General features: G+C 36.5%; 2 protein-coding genes and 2 non-coding genes across 6 annotated transcripts; 2 read left to right on the top strand and 2 right to left on the bottom strand.

The window, feature by feature from the left end:
* Nucleotides 1-6,536: 6,536 nt before the first annotated feature.
* Nucleotides 6,537-10,232, top strand: LOC106435147 (probable protein phosphatase 2C 52). 3 transcript variants are annotated; one of them, XM_013875996.3, is made up of 6 exons: nt 6,537-6,751; nt 7,413-7,749; nt 7,828-8,163; nt 8,676-8,793; nt 8,888-9,111; nt 9,535-10,232. In XM_013875996.3, the coding sequence occupies exons 2-6, from the start codon at nt 7,486-7,488 to the stop codon at nt 9,988-9,990; spliced, it is 1,398 nt and encodes a 465-aa protein (XP_013731450.2). In that variant the 5' UTR covers nt 6,537-6,751; nt 7,413-7,485; the 3' UTR covers nt 9,991-10,232. The 3 variants fall into 3 exon arrangements, with proteins under 3 accessions (XP_013731450.2, XP_048595221.1, XP_048595220.1); XM_048739264.1 differs by lacking the exon at nt 6,537-6,751 and adding an exon at nt 6,783-6,920; XM_048739263.1 differs by lacking the exon at nt 6,537-6,751 and adding an exon at nt 7,060-7,159.
* Nucleotides 10,233-10,422: 190 nt separating this feature from the next.
* On the bottom strand, nt 10,423-10,494 carry TRNAQ-CUG. Its single transcript has one exon. It is a non-coding gene; the product is annotated as a tRNA-Gln (tRNA).
* A 524-nt stretch (nt 10,495-11,018) lies between these two features.
* Nucleotides 11,019-11,090, bottom strand: TRNAQ-CUG. The gene has a single exon. It is a non-coding gene; the product is annotated as a tRNA-Gln (tRNA).
* A 2,139-nt stretch (nt 11,091-13,229) lies between these two features.
* LOC125577674 (indole-3-acetic acid-amido synthetase GH3.10-like) lies at nt 13,230-16,430 on the top strand. Its single transcript, XM_048739262.1, has 4 exons — nt 13,230-13,727; nt 13,804-13,905; nt 14,151-14,980; nt 15,761-16,430. Exons 1-4 carry the CDS (start codon nt 13,366-13,368, stop codon nt 16,297-16,299), a joined length of 1,833 nt encoding a protein of 610 aa, XP_048595219.1. The 5' UTR covers nt 13,230-13,365; the 3' UTR covers nt 16,300-16,430.
* Nucleotides 16,431-19,015: the final 2,585 nt, after the last annotated feature.

Here is a 19,015-nt window from a genome sequence, read left to right as displayed (position 1 = left end):
ACAACTAAATCAAAACGGAAGGAGCAAAAACATTAAGAAATTTCTTAGTTATTAGTTTATTAGAGAAAAGTTAGCATTGATTTAAAATACACAAAAAGTCGGTTTTGTTCATGTCCAATTTGAAAAGTATATCAGCAACAAAATAAAAATATATATGTACATATACATGTATACATTGTTTAATTAGGCTGCCTAACTTGTTGCATAAGTGTGTCTAATACTGTGTTGTACTCCTGTCTTCTACCGCATGTCCATATCTTTCGATTGACTATAAAATAAAATTCAAAAAAAATCTTTTGATTGACTATATCATAATCTATAATACCATGTTCGATCCAAGAAAAATTCAAAGAAAAGATGTGTATATATGTATATGTATTTATACTTGCTTTAAAATATGGTGCATCTGTTTGGTTGATATATATATAATTTTAACAAATTTGTTACTTATAATTCTTTAACATTCATTTGGTTGATATATTACTAAAATTCTGTCACTTTAGATTTAGCATCATATATTACACATAGATTAACGATGGTTCATGTTAGTAAAGAAAATCCACAAAATTTAAAATAGTATTCCATATATTAAGAAGTAACAATACCAGTTACTAGTTTTTTTTTTGAGAAACAGTTACTAGTTGCTAGTTACAGTAATAAATATGTAAAATATCACTCCATATATTAAAAATCTTGTAGAATAACAATTACGATATTTTAATTTCGAGATATCACGTCACTGAACTACCAACCAACAAAACTACTGATAATCAAGTGCCAGGTATAATGCTGCGAACTACAAAAATAAAACTGGTAAGCCGACTAATTAAGAATTTAGGTGTCTGAAACTAGTAAAAGAATGTCTAAATGTTACGTTACTGAAAACAATAAAAATTAAAGTATAGTTTCCGTTATTACTGCAGTCACCAGTTAATCACGTATAAAACATTGTCGATTACGCGATTTTTTTTAAACACTAGAATATACTACAGAGGAAATATACAAGGTGGAAAGTAGGTCTGGGCATTCGGGATCCCAATCGGGTTTCGGTTTTATCCAATCGGGTTTCGGTTTTTCGGATTTATCAAAATCAGTCCCATTCAGATTATATGAAAGTTCGGTTCGGGACCGGTTCGGGTTCTATCGGGTTCGAGTCGGGGTTAGTAAATCTTCAAAGAACCGGTACAACCCAATATACTTTCGGGTTCGGGTCCCAATCGTTTTTTCGGTTTAAAAGTACCTGATTTTTACCTATTTTATAACCAAAACATGAGTAAAATCGGTTCTTCGGTTTTAAAATACGTGATTTGTACATATTTTTTAACCAAAACTTAAGTAAAATCGATTCAAAAATAAGAAACATCAACCGTGATCATTAAAAATCAAACGAAAAGTAAACATATTTACTGATAAAAAGAAAACCAAATAGTGTATTTTGGATACATATTAAGAATTGAGATCATGTTTGGTACAAGATCTTTTCGAGGTTTTGAGTGTTTCGGGTTCTATCGGATATCCATTTAGATTCGGGTTCGGTTCGGATAATACCCATAACCCGAAATACCACAAAATAAGACCCATTCGGTATTTACGTCGGGTTCGGATCGGTCCGGATTCATTTTTATCGGATCGAATTCGGTTCAGATTTTCGGGTTCGGTTTATTTGCCCAGCCCTAGTGGAAAGCAGGGATGGAATGCATTTGAGATATACAAAGCTAGTAAGAACAAAACAGTACTCCAGTCGTTTCAATATAGATGATGTTTTAGAATAAGTATTCTATTTCAGTTTACATGAAATTTTGAAATTTTAAGATTAAAATTGTTTAACCACTTAAATTTTACAGTTTTTTTTTATAATTGGTTAAATGATTTAAAAATTACATTTTTAAAAATGATTTTTTAACAAAATATAATTTTTTTAATTTTTGTGGACTAAGACAAAATATCGAGTATTATGAAACTGAAGGAATAAAATTAAAAGTTACCGTATAACCAATCATTCTATTTTATGTTCTTTTCTGAAATTTGTGGTTTGTTTGGCCTTTGCTCATGTCGTAGTTTTGTGACACATGGCAAGTAAATGAAGATGACATTCAATTCGTTGGAATTGCTAGCGGGCCCATGAAAATACTTAAACCACACAAGACCAAAAATTGGTTTATTAATAGTTTGAATGTTTGATCAAGAAGAAAAAAAAAAGTTAATTATGGAGTAAGGCGAAGTATATGAGTTTCAAATGGAAGGATTTGATCCTTATAAATCAAATTTGAAATTGATACAGTTTTTAACTACTCAAATTGCAAATTTGCTACAGTTTTCACTAAACTAAAACCGGCATGTTGGTTATGAAGAGTAATGACCGGTTTATGCGGCGGCTGGATATGTCTGATGGCTGTGTGGCTCGAGATCATTATCGGGATTTGGGAACTGAAAACGAAAGGAGTGACCCATATATTGTAGGATTTCTGCCACGTGTTGTAATCCACATCGTAGTAATTGCTTTTGGATTTGGGGAATTATCATTTAGGCCCTTTTATTATAATATATCGATTGCTTTAAGGCCGCTATTTTCTATGCTTCCCGACTGTTAAGCCCATTTAACTAAATTGTTCCACTACACTAATATAATACATGCGGCTTTTAAAACCCAACACTTTGGTAAGTACCACCAGCACAATCACAAGTCTATGTCTCTTTATGCTTTCCTCACTAATATATTTCTAAAAATGATCAACCAGACAATGATTCTTGGTCAGTTGAAGAGATCCTTCCATGCTTCAAAATTCAGGTCCCATGGAGCACCATAGGGACAAGAGATTCCGAGGCAGAACTTTATGGCGTGGTTACCGGATAAAATGATTACCTGGGGACTTCTGGTAAACCCACTCAGTTTCCTTTGGAACCAACTCTTCTTAAGTTGACCTTGCTCTCATGAAGTCTGGTCAACTGGTTCAGTAATAATCATGGCATTCCCTCCACTGCTTGAATCTTGACTTGAAATTTGCCTATAAAACAAAAAGACTACTCAACTATATATGGCGCACAAATACTATGAGATATGGCATGGGAGGAACAATAGGATCCACACTACAAGACAAAATGCACCACAAAATATTCAGACCACTATTAAGAACAAAACTTCTTCCTACCAATCTCACTGCATACCAGTTTCATTTAGTGGCAGTATCTCACTAAATGACTAAATGTCTGCACTAGATCGTTACATGTGCATAACTTAAAGACTTTATAGAGAGGTACTAAAAGTTAACAGGAAATATAATATTTCGTCTGTCACTGAAACTGAATCGATACAGCATATATGATCAAACCATTGACACATCCTAAAATAAGCCATCAAACTATCGCCACATTGATCTCGAAGACAGAGATTAAGAGTGAGACTAGTGATCCATTTTGTGTAATATAGTTTGATAACACGATCTAAGGCATATCAGTAGGCTATATGATGCGGCATACGGTGAAAGTGACCCACCACCACATGACATCAATCGCTATCATACACATGGGGATGATGATGATGATGCCGTTCTTTTTCTTCCAGCAAAAGACATCCTTTTTACTTGTTTTTCCCATGATTCTCTTTTCTTGTGTTTATGGATATGTATAATTAGAACTCTCAGTCTAGAGTGCTTTATTGTATGTTTCTTGTGATGAAATATTGAAATAGACTAAAGACATCATAATCAATATACACTATACTCTTTTGATATATATGTAAGACAGTAAGAGTATGGCTAATGAATTATTTTTTCACTCTTTCATACTATGATTAATTGCGGCGACTTCCACCCACCAAAGGTTTTACCGGTGATTAAACAGACGCGGCAGTTGCATTTTTGTAACAAAGAGTCTAACAAGTCGATGTATATATAATTTCACATTTGTTACACAGTATTTTTATATCAGTAAAATAAACAAAACAACTTCTGATTAGTAAGTTATTATCATCATAATAATTTGGCAAAACTACAATTTATGTGAGACGCCGTTATGTCATCTTTATGGTAACTAAGAAGAGTTAATATATATAGTCCTTTGGTGGACGTATAGTATTCGTATTTGTAGGTAGTATGATAGTATTTTCTTTATCTACCATCAAATATAATATTACCGATTAAACCGTGTTTGTACGACAAATCATTGAAGATATCAATATAAGCTATACTGATATTTTCGATGACCTGGTATACGGGCCACTACAGTAACGTGTATGATCATTTCTAGAACTTGAAAAGTGGGAAATAAAAAGTAGTAGTATGACGCTCATTTCCAGAACTTCAAAAGTGGGAGATAAAGAGTTGATATCGATTCACTATTTGGTTTTAAATGTTACGGGGTGGAAAATGAAAAATCAAAAGTAAACGGTTAAATCTGTGAAAGTTTGCCAACAGGGGAAAACTGGGAAAATAGCGATCTATATGCTACTTTTATTACATTTAGTGATCTGAAGACTTTTGTGTTCACCAACCAATCAAGTCATGTGTCTTTTTTGTTTTCTTACTACGACATTTGCGTGCGAAATTGCTAATCAAACATAGTATAGAATATCATAAAGCAATGTCCATACCAACACTAGTTCCATGGATACAGTGTTTTTAATCGTAAAAATGTATGCCTTAAAAGTATGGTATGAGTTAATACTAATTAATGTTTAATTGGATTTTTACTGTTTAATCAGCGAGTCCGAAACACAACGTTATTTTTATTTTATTTTTGTTTAATCTTGGATATTTTTGGTGATGTCCAACTAATTCCCCAAAAAATAATACGAACCTTTGTTAAACAAAAAAATAATAATACGAACCTAAATCATGGTTTCATATTCATTTGACCAAACAAATAACAATTTAATTTCTAGCACTGACTCAAATCCATAACCCGGTTCTGAATTATCTTGATAGGAAATTTAGTAAATGGTCATTTTATATGAATTATAGTTTTAAGTTTAATCAATTTTATTAGGTTAAGCTTGAAAATCCGTCAGTGCCAAAATTTAAAAATTAAGATACTTATATGTACCCTATATTATGTTTCTAATAAAAATATTATAACCATAATTAATAATATTATTTTGATATAGCCAAAATGATGAACACCATAGACATAACCAAACCATATAAAAATTTCAGTAACATTATTAATTTATTATGTTTATTATTTTGACATCCTTTACACAGTATTACTTTTACATGATAAATATTAAATATAGTTAATTTGCAAATGGATAATGGAAAACAAGTTGTAAGCTTTATTTCAAACAACAACGTCAAAAACAATCCAGCAAAAGGAAAAAACACATATAAAAGGTAAAGAAAAAGGATAATCTGATTAGGATGCGGAGAAAAAGGTGGACGAACATATCGATTTCGTAGTGCCCATCAAAATCCCATCTTGATTGTCGCGTCGCTTTAATTAAGAAACACATAGGAGGGAAAATAATTAAGAACTAATAAATTAAAACAAAACTATTTGTAAACTCTCAGAGTATGAACACCATACTAGAAAGAGCCAAAGAGGAATACGCATTTACATACGTATTTTTCAACACAACTAGAAAAGTTTGATAAGTAATTCCAAGTGGATGGAATAGTCACTTGAAAAATTAAATTCCATACACACAACAATTCTGAAAATGTCAGAAATTGTGTAAATGCGTAGAATGATTTGACAAGTACCATCATGAAATTAAATAAAAATAAAGTTTGGGGAAAAAAGATGAGTGAATTATGTAGGTGGGTGATAGGAAACAGGTATGACTGCTAGTGATGCAATCAAAGCTAAGATTCAGGTCCATCATCATCATCAAAGCTTGCGCGTTAAAGTTGCATGCATGGTTTTAAAACACAAAACCTTTGTTCTAAAAAGAACTGCATGCAAGAAGAATCATCTACGATATTTATCCCAATATATTCTTATGGTTAAAGAAAAATTTTGTTCTTTATTTTGAATTAAATTACCTGCTCCTATGTTTTAAGTTTTATATTGAATAAAAATATATAAAAATCAAAATTTATATAGATTTAAAAAAAGGAGAACTGAAACTTGATGAAAATACAATACTTTAGCAAAAAAAAATACAATATAACTTTTGTTATACATTTATCATATTATTGTTTTAGACTTTTAGTGTATTCATTATGGTGGTGGAATTATTGAAAAAAAAAATCATGATGAAGTTAATGGAGTACGGTTCAAATATTTCCACTACAGTTACAACCATGACATGTCTAGATAACAAAATAGTTAGTAAATTAATTAAGATTCGAATTATGTCAGCAATGCTGGTCAGCCATGATAGATACTAAGTGTTCTTTTCTTTTTGTATATTTGTAGAAGTCTCAAACATACTAATGTCTTAGGCAGCAAGATCAGATAGTCTTACACATGTTTTGATAATTAGTAGAATGTAATTCATTAATTTAATAACGATTATAAAATGTTAAATGTAGCTAATTATTAAAATTTCATTTTCATGATTTAGAAAAGGTAACAAACAGCAAAGCACACAAAAGCAATTTTGTTATCTCTTTCAAAAAAGATGATAAAAGATTAATTCTTTGTTTGAAATTAAACCCTTTGCTTCTCTCTCTCTACTCTCTCCTCTGTTTTTCTGTAGTAAACTTTCTCTTTCTCTCTGCTTTCGCTGTCTCTAGTACTTCCTACACTCCTTGTCTGTGTGAACTGTGAATCAACCGCTCTTGATTTCCAGAAACACCCACACAAGACCAAGGTGCGTTCTCACATTTAATTTGATCTCGAAGCATCTTTTTTTCGTTATGGGTTTCTCCTTGTTGCCATGTTTTATTTAAACTCGTCTACGTCTTGTCCGTTCGTGTGATTTGCTCAGACATCTAGTTGTTATCTTCTTTCTTCATAACTCGACACTAGTTCAGAAGAAAGTAATAGTTCCTTCTTCCACAGTTCACTTTGCCTACATTGGATTCCTTAAAAGTGGCTCTCTTTTCCCCAAAACAAGCTTTTAACCTTTTTTTTTTCTTTACTTTCTTAGTCTCCTCTGTTTTTCAAAATTTGCATTTTGGATTTTTTCTTGTTTGCTTAGTAATACTATCTAGTGAATGAAATCTCTTTAGTGAATTTGTATTTTTTTTTTTTTGTCAACTTCTTCTGATCAGAGACGGTGAAACTCTGTTCTTGATCTTTTATGAGTTGTTCAGTATCTTTTCTTGCTTACCCTTGTTTAGTGATTCATGTAGGTCCTACTTACACTAACTTAATCACATGAATTCGTAAAACAAAACCAAGGAACATAGGGTTATTAATGTTTCAGTGACAAACAATTAAAACAGTCTATTTAGTAACATCACATGCTAGAATCTGGTCTGAACGACATGTTGAGGTTTTTAGTAAAATGTTATCTCTATTGTTTTCAGGTCATATAATGTAAAAGCTCTCTCTGCTTCACTAGATTTTCTGCTTAACCATACGAGATCTGTTTTTGGAACAATGGGAGGTTGTGTTTCTACTAGCAGTAAGAGTACGTGTAGCAGCTGGAGCAATGGAGAGAAGCCAATGCCTCGTCCATATCTCGGGATCGGTTGTTGTGTGAGCAAAAGAGCCAAGAGAACGTTTTCAGACCATATTGTCTCACTACAGAACTTGGCCTCTATACCAAACCGTATCATCACCAGCGGCAAGAGCAGGAGCTCTTGCATTTTCACTCAACAAGGACGCAAGGGTATTAACCAAGACGCCATGATTGTGTGGGAAGTGAGTTCTTCCTACTCTCTCTTTCTCTCTCTGTGTATGGATGACTAAAACGAGAGGCTTTGTGTTGTGTTTTTGTAGGATTTTATGTCCGAGGATGTGACATTTTGTGGTGTATTCGATGGTCATGGTCCTTTTGGTCATCTTGTTGCTCGTAAAGTGAGAGATACGTTGCCTGTGAAGTTGCAGTCTTTCTTTCATGCGCTTCAGTCAAAGCAAAACGGTCGGTTCAGAAGAAGTTCAAGCAAATCAGCTGTCCAGGAAGCTGTTAAAGAAGGAACCGATGAAGATAAACTAAAAGGCTTGTGGGGAGAAGCTTTCTTTAAATCATTTAAGGCCATGGACAAGGAACTGCGGTCTCACCCTAATGTGGATTGTTTCTGTAGTGGTAGCACTGCTGTTACAATTCTCAAACAGGTAAAATCTAGAAAACTAGTGCTGAGCATTCCAGTTTCCGGTTTGGGTCGGGTTTTTCGGGTTGGTGTATATAGGACCCGTTTAGCAACCTTACATTTTTCGGATCGGTTTAGGTAATGTCGGGTTCGGGTTAGGTTTCTAATTTTTATAAAACCCGAAAAAAACTTAGAAATGGTGCGGATTTTGTTTGGGTTTAAAACCGAAAAGCACAGAAAACCCCAGTTACACCAATAAAACCCAATTTTTTGGGGTAGTTCCAGATTTTTAAAAACAATTTTCGATTTATCATTTACATTTTTATATACTTGTTTTAGAATTAAAATAATTTATATTTCTATTATATCTAGAGAAATAGGAACGGTTTGGGTTTTTGTAAGTTTTGGTCCGTTTTGGTTTTCTCGGTTTTTTGGTTTGGTTTTCGGGTTTCGGATAATATCCCAAGACTATAGAGGACGAATTTCTACTTCAATCATGTTTAGTTTGGTCTAACATGATGTCTTTTGGTTGTTCAGGGGTCTAATCTCTTCATGGGGAACATTGGTGATTCTCGAGCCATTCTTGGATCAAAAGACAGTAATGATACCATGGTAGCAACTCAACTAACTGTTGATCTGAAACCTGATTTACCGAGTATGCTTACCAACTTTTCACATTGATTTTGTTTCCCTCTGGTGTATATGCGTTTGTCTGAATAGGATGTTACTGTCTTTTGTGGGTCTGATAGGGGAAGCTGAGAGGATCAAACGGTGCAAAGGCCGTGTCTTTGCTCTGCAAGATGAGCCAGAGGTGTCACGAGTTTGGCTACCTTTTGATGACGCTCCTGGACTGGCCATGGCTAGGGCGTTTGGTGACTTCTGTCTGAAAGAGTATGGAGTCATTTCGATACCTGAGTTCACTCACCGTGTCCTTACAGACAAAGATCAGTTCATTGTTCTTGCCTCAGATGGAGTAAGTATATAAGCTGATGATCTTATCAGTTTCTGAGCGTCAGGCCTGGGATTTTAAACCCGTTGAACCGAACCAAACCAAAATTTCGGTTAGTTTGGTTTGATTCGATAAGTTTTCTAAAAAAATGGTTTTTGGTTCGGTTCAGCAATCGGTTACTTTGGTTTTCTTTAAAATTTAAATTTTATAAACAAACCATATCCAAAATCTGAATCGAACTAATCGATATTAACCTAATTTATCCAAAATTTTAACAAAATTAAACTAACATTTGTAGGATTTACAAAAACTGAACTAACCGAATACCAAACCAAATCAAACTTTATTTTGGGTAAATGCAGTAAGATTTATGTTGAACCAAAATAACCGAACTAACCGAACCCGCATGCAGAGTCAAGACTGATCTGTGAGCTTTTGATTGAACAGATATGGGATGTGCTAAGCAACGAAGAAGTGGTTGATATTGTAGCTTCATCTTCAAGCCGAGCATCAGCAGCAAGGATCTTGGTGAACTCGGCTGCACGTGAGTGGAAACTGAAGTATCCAACTTCAAAAATGGACGACTGTGCAGTTGTCTGTTTGTTTCTTGATGGGAAAATGGATTCTGAGTCGGATTACGATGAGCAGGGCTTCTCTTCAGCCACAAATGCTGTGGAATCAGATGATGGACAAAGATCAGAACCGTGTCTTCAAAGAAACTTCACAGTTAGATCATCATCAGATCAAGAAAACGAGACGTATGGTAATAATGTGAATGCAGATACTGAGGGAGAGGATGAGAAAACTGTGGGAGATCAAAACTGGTTGGGGCTAGAAGGTGTGACAAGAGTGAACTCACTCGTTCAGCTCCCGAGATTCTCTGAAGAAAAGTCCAAGACTTGAGATTAGCTTCTTAATGTAGTAGTCTCTGAGAACTGGTCTTGAGGAAAAACTGTACTTTGTTGTTGTTGTTATGCCTGAACATTGTGAGCCACTCATCTGTTTTTGTTTTTTTTTTTATCTTGGCTGGTGTTTTGTGTTTGATATATTGCCACATTGATTCTCTCTCGGAATCCATGAACCAAATGTATGTATACATGTTTTAGGCTCTTATCTATATAAGAAGAAACAAAGCTTTGCTTGAAGTTCTTGCAGTCTATAGGAACTTGAAGCTACATGTCTCCTAGTCCACCCAAAGAAGCCTTTGGTCTAATATAACCGAAGTCAAGTTGAACCGAAGTATGACATTTCGATTAAAATAAACAGATCGGTTATAAATTATAATACTGTAAGAACCGGTTTACTGAGTCCTAACTAAAGAAAAAAAATAAAATAAGGTCCTACCGAGATTTGAACTCGGGTTACTGGATTCAGAGTCCAATGTCCTAACCACTAGACCAAAGGACCAGATGCTGTCATTTTCTCCAGTCTCATTTTACTCCTAGACGGTTTATTCTCCTTATCAATCCACTGCTCAGTTTTGTTTCTCTTGTCTTTGAAATCGGATGATCTTTGAAGTTAGTTACAGTTTCAGGACCAGACCATATGTTTTTTTTTACTCTCAACAGGCATGATTAAGCTAGACTGGAGATTTTGGAGCCCGTTAAGATTGAATATATCCAGATTGTTATGAGTTCAAGCTCTGCATTCTTCCAAAAAGGCAAGAGCCTCCTCATCCTCTTGACCTGGCTGCTCAACCTTAATATGTAAACAGAGGCCAGTAAAGAAGCAGGCTGATACTAATATGTTACCCATCACATTTGAATCGGAGACTAAAGAGTGACTGCCACACAAAATGTATCTCTCTAAAACACATATATCGATAACTACGACCCTTCGAGTATTGACCGAACCGTACTATGAAATTCGGTTATTCAAATCAAAACCGGTTTGTAGACTCCTCATCATTAAGGAGAAAATAAATAAAAAGAAGGTCCTACCGAGATTTGAACTCGGGTTACTGGATTCAGAGTCCAATGTCCTGACCACTAGACCATAGGACCATTTGCTATCAGCCGCTCCAGGCCAATTCAAACCTTTCGCCATGGCCGCTGCGACTACGGCAGTTTGGAGAAGACTCCGATCAAAATAATCGGACGAAGCTGTCTTCTCTGTCCCTATCGATCTCCGGGACGAGTTTGAATCATTGATATCTTCGATTTGGTGAAGACGGCTCGTGATCTTCAGCCTTCGCCATGAAATGGTTTAGTGTAATGCATTCATTCAAGTGTTACAGTTTCAGGATCAGATCATTGCATTGTTGTTACATGTGGTTACCGTTCAATTTCACTTTTAGCCATCTACTGCACATTGATAGATGCATCTCTAAGGGGGACAATAAACCTTTAGCTTTTCTGTGTGTTTTCTCATTCATCCTAAGAAACTGTGTCTAAGACATTCTTTCAACTCAGAATCCGTGTTAAATCAAACTGTGTCTATGACGGCTTCTTGGTTTGGTCTAGTAATCACTTTCTTTTTTTTTGTAACACATAATTCACTAATCTTAAATCAGTTAGTTGGGGCCATAAGTGTTCCCTCAACTACAATTGTTTCAGCTGCTAATAAAGCAGTCTTTGCTAGCATATCAGCCTGACATTTCTCTCCCGAGAAATCCAGACAAAGGAGACAAACTCGAAAATAGACGCAAAAGATATAATATCAGCAAGAATTCCATAGAGCTCAGGTATGCAGCTTCCAGAGTTTAAAGCATCTATTAGCTGGGACGAGTCCGCCTCGAAACAAACCACCTTCAGCTCTTCTCTAGTTCCTGCTTTGACAGCTTCAAGCAGTGCTAAAGCTTCCGCCATTGGAGCTGAAGTCACTTGAGAGGTACTACATTTGAACGTCCTAATACCTGAAGGGGAGTGGATAACCCAGCCTAAACCCGCCGCTGTGCCTCGAGGGTTCCAGGCTGCATCGGATCTGATGGTCACAGCACCAGGTGGGAGGTGGGCTTCTGGCATCTTTCTTCGGAGGTGAGAAGGCTTCTGCTCCTTTCGCTGCTGGGAGTCCCATTCTTTTGCTAAAGATATCGCTGTTGATAGGGTGTCCTCTGGCGATCCCGAATGGCCTTCAAAGACAAATTTGTTGCGCGCTTTCCACAAGTGCCAGAGGATCCACGGAGCAAGTGTATCAGAGACTACCCCCGAGGGGGGGAGACAAGTTTTGGAGCAGATAGCCGCCCAATTTGCTGCCAAATCTACCATTCCGCTGCTCTCCACCTCGGCCTTGAAAGGCGCAAGACTCCACACCTTTTGGGCATATGGACAGTGAAAAAACAGATGAATTATAGATTCGGAGCCTCCACAGCGCTTACATCGCGGGTCTAGCTTCGGAACCTTGAAACCCAGGGAGGTAGTAATCACTTTCTTGAAACAGTTTTTAATGAACTAAACTTTGCCACGTTTTTTGCATGGAATCTAGGTGATGAGATGAGTTGTTGAGTGTTGACCACTCTTTTATGGTTTATATTGAAATTAACGTGCAGTTCCTTTTACATATCTTTGATAGGATGTTTATGGAATTTAACTACCCAATCAAGATGCCGAAAGATTCATTGACCTTGCAAAACCATGATGGCTCTTTTTGTGGTTACCTACACGGAAAAAAAGGGAGAGTGAAAAAGTGACTTTTTTGTTTCATCCATTCAAAGTGATGGTGGGCCTTTGAAAGAAGGGGACGAGCCAGCCTGTCTCCATAAGCACAAAAAAAAAAAAATATCTTGTGCAAACATGTGATAACTAGTACATCATGGTCCTACATGCTTGCCCAGATTCAAGCAAAAGAAAGAAACTTCATTTGAGAAAGGTCTTAAAATTTCTGTTGGTAGGTTTTGCTCAAATAGGTGTGTGTTTATGGAACCTCTCTTGATTGTTTAATCTTTGCCTAGTTCTTGGCTATATTCATTCACTCAATTATTAACAGTGAATGGGAGTTTGAAAGAGATGTAACAAGATTGATGGGGCTTTGATATTGTTGGAGGCAAGAGGCTATATCATGGGACCACACTGGTTGAAAATGCAAAATATATTGTGGTTAAGGTTTGTTTCCGGAGCACATGTTGCGACAGTGTTACTCTTTAGGTCTGAGAAAAGCATTTAATAGCTGTTATAAATGGAAATAGAACTTGTGGACGGCAGTCTCCGTGACATTTTGTTGTGGAGGTATCTGAGATGTTTTCACATTAAAAAGACAAACAAAGAGTTCCAAAAATGGTGATAACAACAACACAGAGGAAGAGAAAAGAGAGTGGTCAATGACCGACCAGTACTCCCCTATATGTTGGGGTTAAGAACTCTACTGGTTTTTTGCATAGCTGTAGTGCCTTCTTTGATGGAACCTGCAGAAGCTGGGCATGCTGATGTTATTGGTTGGTTCGAGCATGTCTCGGAGAAAGCCTCCAAGGCTCAAAGTGAGACGCTGCGCCGGATTCTTGAGCTCAACTCCCGAGTAGAGTATCTGAGGAAATGGCTTGGGGATGTTGATGTTGAAGAGATGGACGACGACACCTTGGAAACTCTCTTTACTTCCTTGGTGCCTATTGTTTCCCATGCTGATTTGGATCCTTACATTCAAAGAATTGCAGATGGAGAGACTTCTCCTTTACTCACACAGGAACCCATCACTGTTCTCTCCCTCAGGTATATATATTTTCTATATACATACGTTTGTGTATATATGTGTGTGTGTGTTTGATATCTTCTCTTTTTGACACAGCTCTGGAACAACAGAAGGGCGACAAAAGTATGTTCCGTTTACTTGCCATAGCTCGCAAACTACTCTTCAGATTTTCAGATTATCAGCTGCTTACAGATCAAGGTTCTTTTCATTTTCTTGTACTTTTTTTCTTTTTGATAACGATTCCAAAGGCTTTCTAGGCCCAAGTACGACTAATCACCAAGAGGCCCATAGAAATCTGGGTTTTCTTGCCACTTAAAGCGTTTACAGGTGACCAAGGGGAATCGAACAACCCTTTTACCACTAGGCCAAGACCACTTGGTTTCCTTGTACATTCTACCCTTTAAAGAGCTCTTCACTGGCTCACCACTTCCTTCCTTGCACAGGTTCTATCCAATAAAGGAAGGAGGGAGGATTCTTGAGTTTATATACGCCGGGAAGGAGTTCAAGACACCAGGAGGACTGACCGTAGGAACGGCAACAACACATTACTATTCAAGCAAAGAGTTCAAAACCAAGCAAGAGACAACAAAGTCATTCACCTGCAGCCCACGAGAGGTCATCTCCGGAGGCGATTTCGGGCAGTGCACCTACTGTCATCTCCTGCTCGGTCTCCATTTCTCAAAGCAAGTGGAGTTTGTAGCCTCTGCTTTCTCCTACACCATTGTCCAAGCCTTCTCCCTGTTCGAAGACACCTGGAGAGACATATGTGCTGACATAAAGGAAGGCAGTCTCAGCTCAAGAATCACTCTCCCCAGGATGAGAAAGGCTGTGTTGGCTCTGATCAGACCGAACCCGTCTCTCGCTTCTCGTATCGAAGAGGTCTGCACTGAGCTGGAGTCGAACATGGGATGGCTTGGTTTGATTCCGAAGCTATGGCCAAACGCAAAGTACGTCTCCTCGATCATGACGGGGTCCATGTTGCCGTATCTGACGAAGCTGAGGCATTACGCTGGTGGTTTGCCTCTGGTGAGCGCGGATTATGGGTCGACTGAGAGCTGGATCGGTGTGAACGTTGATCCTCAGCTTCCTCCGGAAGACGTGAGCTTTGCTGTGATTCCGACTTTTAGTTACTTCGAGTTTATACCGCTTTACAGGCAGCAGACTCATCAACAAGACTTGTGTAGTGAAGGTGACTTTGTTGAAGAGAAGCCTGTGCCTCTCTCTCAAGTCAAACTCGGACAGGAGTATGAGCTTGTTCTCACCACTTTCACAGGTAAATGCAAACCTCACCACTTCATTTTTCATAGTCAGTTGTTATAGTTAAAGATCTCTTGCGCCTCAGAGCTTCCTCTGTTTTATCACTTCCTCTGTTTCATCGCTTCCTCTGTTTTATGAGTGCCTCTGGTTCATCATTGCTCTGTTTTATCACTGTCTCTCCTTCCTCTGAATCATCAATTGCTCTGTTTTATCACTGCCTCTGGTTCATCACTTCCTCTGTTCTATCACTACCTCTGGTTCAATTCTTCCTATATTTTATCACTGCCTCTGGTTCATCATTTACTCTGTTTTATCACTGCCTCTCACTTCCTCTGCTTCATCACTTCCTCTGTTTCATCATTTGCTCTGTTTTATCACTGCCTCTGGTTCATCACTTCCTCTGTTTTATCGCTTCATCTGTTTCATCACTGCCTCTGGTTCATCATTTTCTCTGTTTTATCACTGTCTCTCACTTCCTCTGGTTCATCATTTGCTCTGTTTTATCACTATTCACTGCCTCTGGCTTATCACTTCCTCTGTTTTATCACTGCCTCTGGTTCACACTTCATCTGTTCTATCACTATTCACTGCCTCTGGCTCATCATTTACTCTGCCTCTGGTTCAACGCTTCTCTGTTTTATCACTGCCTCTGGTTCATCATTTACTCTGTTTTATCACTGCCTCTGGTTCAACGCTTCTCTGTTTTATCACTGCCTCTGATCCATCACTTCCTCTGTTTTATCAGTGCCTCTCACTTCCTCTGTTTCATCGCCTTCAACTTCTTGCTCTGTTTCAGGTCTTTACAGGTACAGATTAGGAGACGTCGTTGAAGTGACCGGTTTTCACAACGGCACACCGAAGCTAAGTTTCATATACAGAAGAAAGCTCATCTTAACAATCAACATTGACAAGAACACAGAGAAAGATCTTCAGCGAGTGGTGGACAAGGCGTCTCAGCTTCTGAGCCGCACCACACATGCCGAAGTCGTTGACTTTACAAGCCACGCAGACGTTAAAGCTCGTCCCGGTCGCTACATAATCTACTGGGAGATCAGAGGAGAAGCAGAGGATAAAGCTCTTGAAGATTGCTGCAGAGAGATGGATGCTGGTTTTGTGGACCATGGTTACGTTGTGTCGAGGCGTATGAAGTCGATAGGACCGCTAGAGCTACGAGTGGTGGAACGTGGCACGTTTGGGAAAGTGGCGGAAAGGTGCGTTGGGAAATGCGGTGGCTTGAACCAGTTTAAGACTCCTAGGTGCACGACCAACTCGGTTATGCTTGACATACTTGATGGTTCTACTGTTAAGAGATTTAGCAGTTCGGCTTACAACTAAAAGCTACCTTTTAAATTTTAGTTTTGTGTTCTGTTCTTCGTGATTCCATGGCGGCTGTGTTAGTGGTGTACTCTGATTTGACCATTTTACAAGGAATAAGAATAAAAGAATAATGTTACTCTTTGGTTAAATTTGAATATACAATGTGAAACACCTAAATCTAATCTGATAGAAGTTTAACAATCATTTTATTTTCTTACAAATATTATATCTAATGTATAATTTATAAATAGCATGCTAATTCACAATTGTCTATTTTCGTGGTTTTTATTTAAAAAATTTGTTCGCTATATATCTTAGACATGAATCTAATTATAGAAATGTTATATTTTTTTTTATATAATACTCAATATCGGTGATACATTTTATTCTAAAATTCTAAAATATAAAATTAAATACAAATATAAGATTTACATAATACAAATATGACTACATTTACAAATATATTATTAAATATAAACACAAAAAAATATTCGCGCGGTCGCGAGGGTTAAGATGCGGTTCAAATTAAAAAAATAACACAAATTATATTTGAGATAAGTATTTAATTATAGAGAACTTATTTGTGGTTGTCTGTTTAGACCCACCGGTTTATGGGGACCTGTGTGTTTTGTCTTGTTGGTCCATAACTTGCTGTGTGGGTTTCTGATCATACAATGACAAGATGGATCCTTTCCATGCCTAAATTGACAGTGCTATTGGTTGAATCACCCATGCATTAGAATAAGAGTTAAAATAAGTATTTTACCAAAAAAAAAAAGTTAAAATAAGTAAAAATAGACTCTTAACAATATTTTGCCATTATTTTGCGACGACGTGCTTACCGAGTTATCTGGAGGAAACATGCACAGAGAAAACGTCGGAATGGATGGAACTATTATAGAAAATAGAAAATTGTTAATTAGAGAATGTAAATTCGTTAAAAGAAATCTGAAATGAAAGCTGCCTGGCTCAAAGGTCGGATCAATCTAGGTATTTAAATATGTTATGCATGGTGAATTCGATAATTTGGTTGAAACGCAGGCCCTTGTATGGATTGTCAATTGTGTAAGAAACTTCGGTCTTAGCAGAGAGAGTGACTCCAAATCATCAAGACTACTTTAAAGATTTTTTGTTAAAATTAGGAGACTACTTTTAAGTTTGTTAGAAGAGAAGAGAAATGGCGAGTAGGCTTTCTTGTGAAATTTACTTTGCTTGTGTGCTTGTAATATCCCAATATGGTTAAACTCGTTGATGGAATATGAGAAACTTCTTATAAATTCTCTAATATCTAAATGAAAACATTATATTTTAAGTTCTTTAACGTTACTCCCATCAATATTTTCAAGAACTATTAGGAAAACTAAAGCTTCAATATCAGTTTTCAATCATATATTAACATTGATTTTTTCACAAAAAGGTGTGGGATGGCATTTTGGAGTGGGGACTGTTAGAAGTGAATATAGTTGGCGAGAGATTATGTACTCTCTAAATTATAAACATTAAAAATGGAAAAAATGGAAAAGAAAATGATATAATCTGATAAAAAAATAATAATAAAATAACAAGAAAAACATTTATTAAATGTCACATTCACAATAGCATGCAATTAAAATGAAAAAGCCAAAAGACAAGTGGCCTAACCGTATTCAGAAAAACAACCCAAAATAAACATTTATTAGATGTTGAAATTGAGGAAGTGAAGATCAGAAGATGATATTTCTTATAAAAGAAAACAGTTATGTTTAGAAAGTGATGCATACGGCGTGGAACACATTTCTTGCTTTTACATCGTACCTAACCCAAGTAACTAGAAGAATTCGAGCGATACACGCATAGATACTTCATATGCAACGCATGCAGTACATACATTCATTGATTTCGTTTATTTATGGTTCATTATATATTCCCTCTCTTGTTATCCATTTGTTAATACGGTATGACTTTGGCCAGTAGCTTGTAATTGGTCACTTAATTGAAAAAAATACATACATTGATTTGTTGCGATTTGAGATTCGGCCTAAGAAATAGCCAACCTTTAAAACTAGGTGAAAAAATTTCATAAGCCCACTCCATGGAAGAACATTTTATAAACTTGAGAACAAGTAGCCCTTTGGTCATGCGGCCCAGCGGATTTCCTTTTATGCTTTTAGGAGTAGCTTTCTTAAATTTGGTGTTGTAGCCTTCTGGGCCTTTTCAGCATTTTAAGCTGATGATAAATGAAATATTTAGTTAAAAATAAAACTTCAGAACAAGTGATACTGAAGGGATGTGTGTACATTGTAAATTTATAAAAAAAGGTATAAACTAATAAAGTATTAAATATTGAACGAAATTAAAATAATAAATGAAAATGTCATAGATGTTATGAATATCATGATAACACAATTATGATAAGTTTTAGATATAGTTGTTCCCCATATATTATTTATTCTATTAGTTAGATTTTGTTGCCAAAGCTATTGTAACAGTAGAGCGATTGTGATATAGACATATAGTTATACTGTGTTAAGTTGTTAACTAATTAGTAATTACTTGGATCAATCAGAACCTAAATAAGAAAGACCAGAGAGTGAATAGGTTGCTCAAAGAAAAAAAGAGAGTGAACGTTGTAGACTTGTAGGAAGTGAAATGACGTCATCTGACAGTGACGAGCACGTGGCACTCGCCAGCAAGTAAAAAAGCAGTGAGAATCCAATTCCAACTAAAACCTTCCTTTTTTTCCTCCTCGCGGCTA

Source organism: Brassica napus, chromosome A9 (genome assembly GCF_020379485.1).
Source record: "Brassica napus cultivar Da-Ae chromosome A9, Da-Ae, whole genome shotgun sequence".
Classification (NCBI taxonomy): domain Eukaryota; kingdom Viridiplantae; phylum Streptophyta; class Magnoliopsida; order Brassicales; family Brassicaceae; genus Brassica; species Brassica napus.
This window is presented reverse-complemented; position numbering and strand designations above follow the sequence as displayed.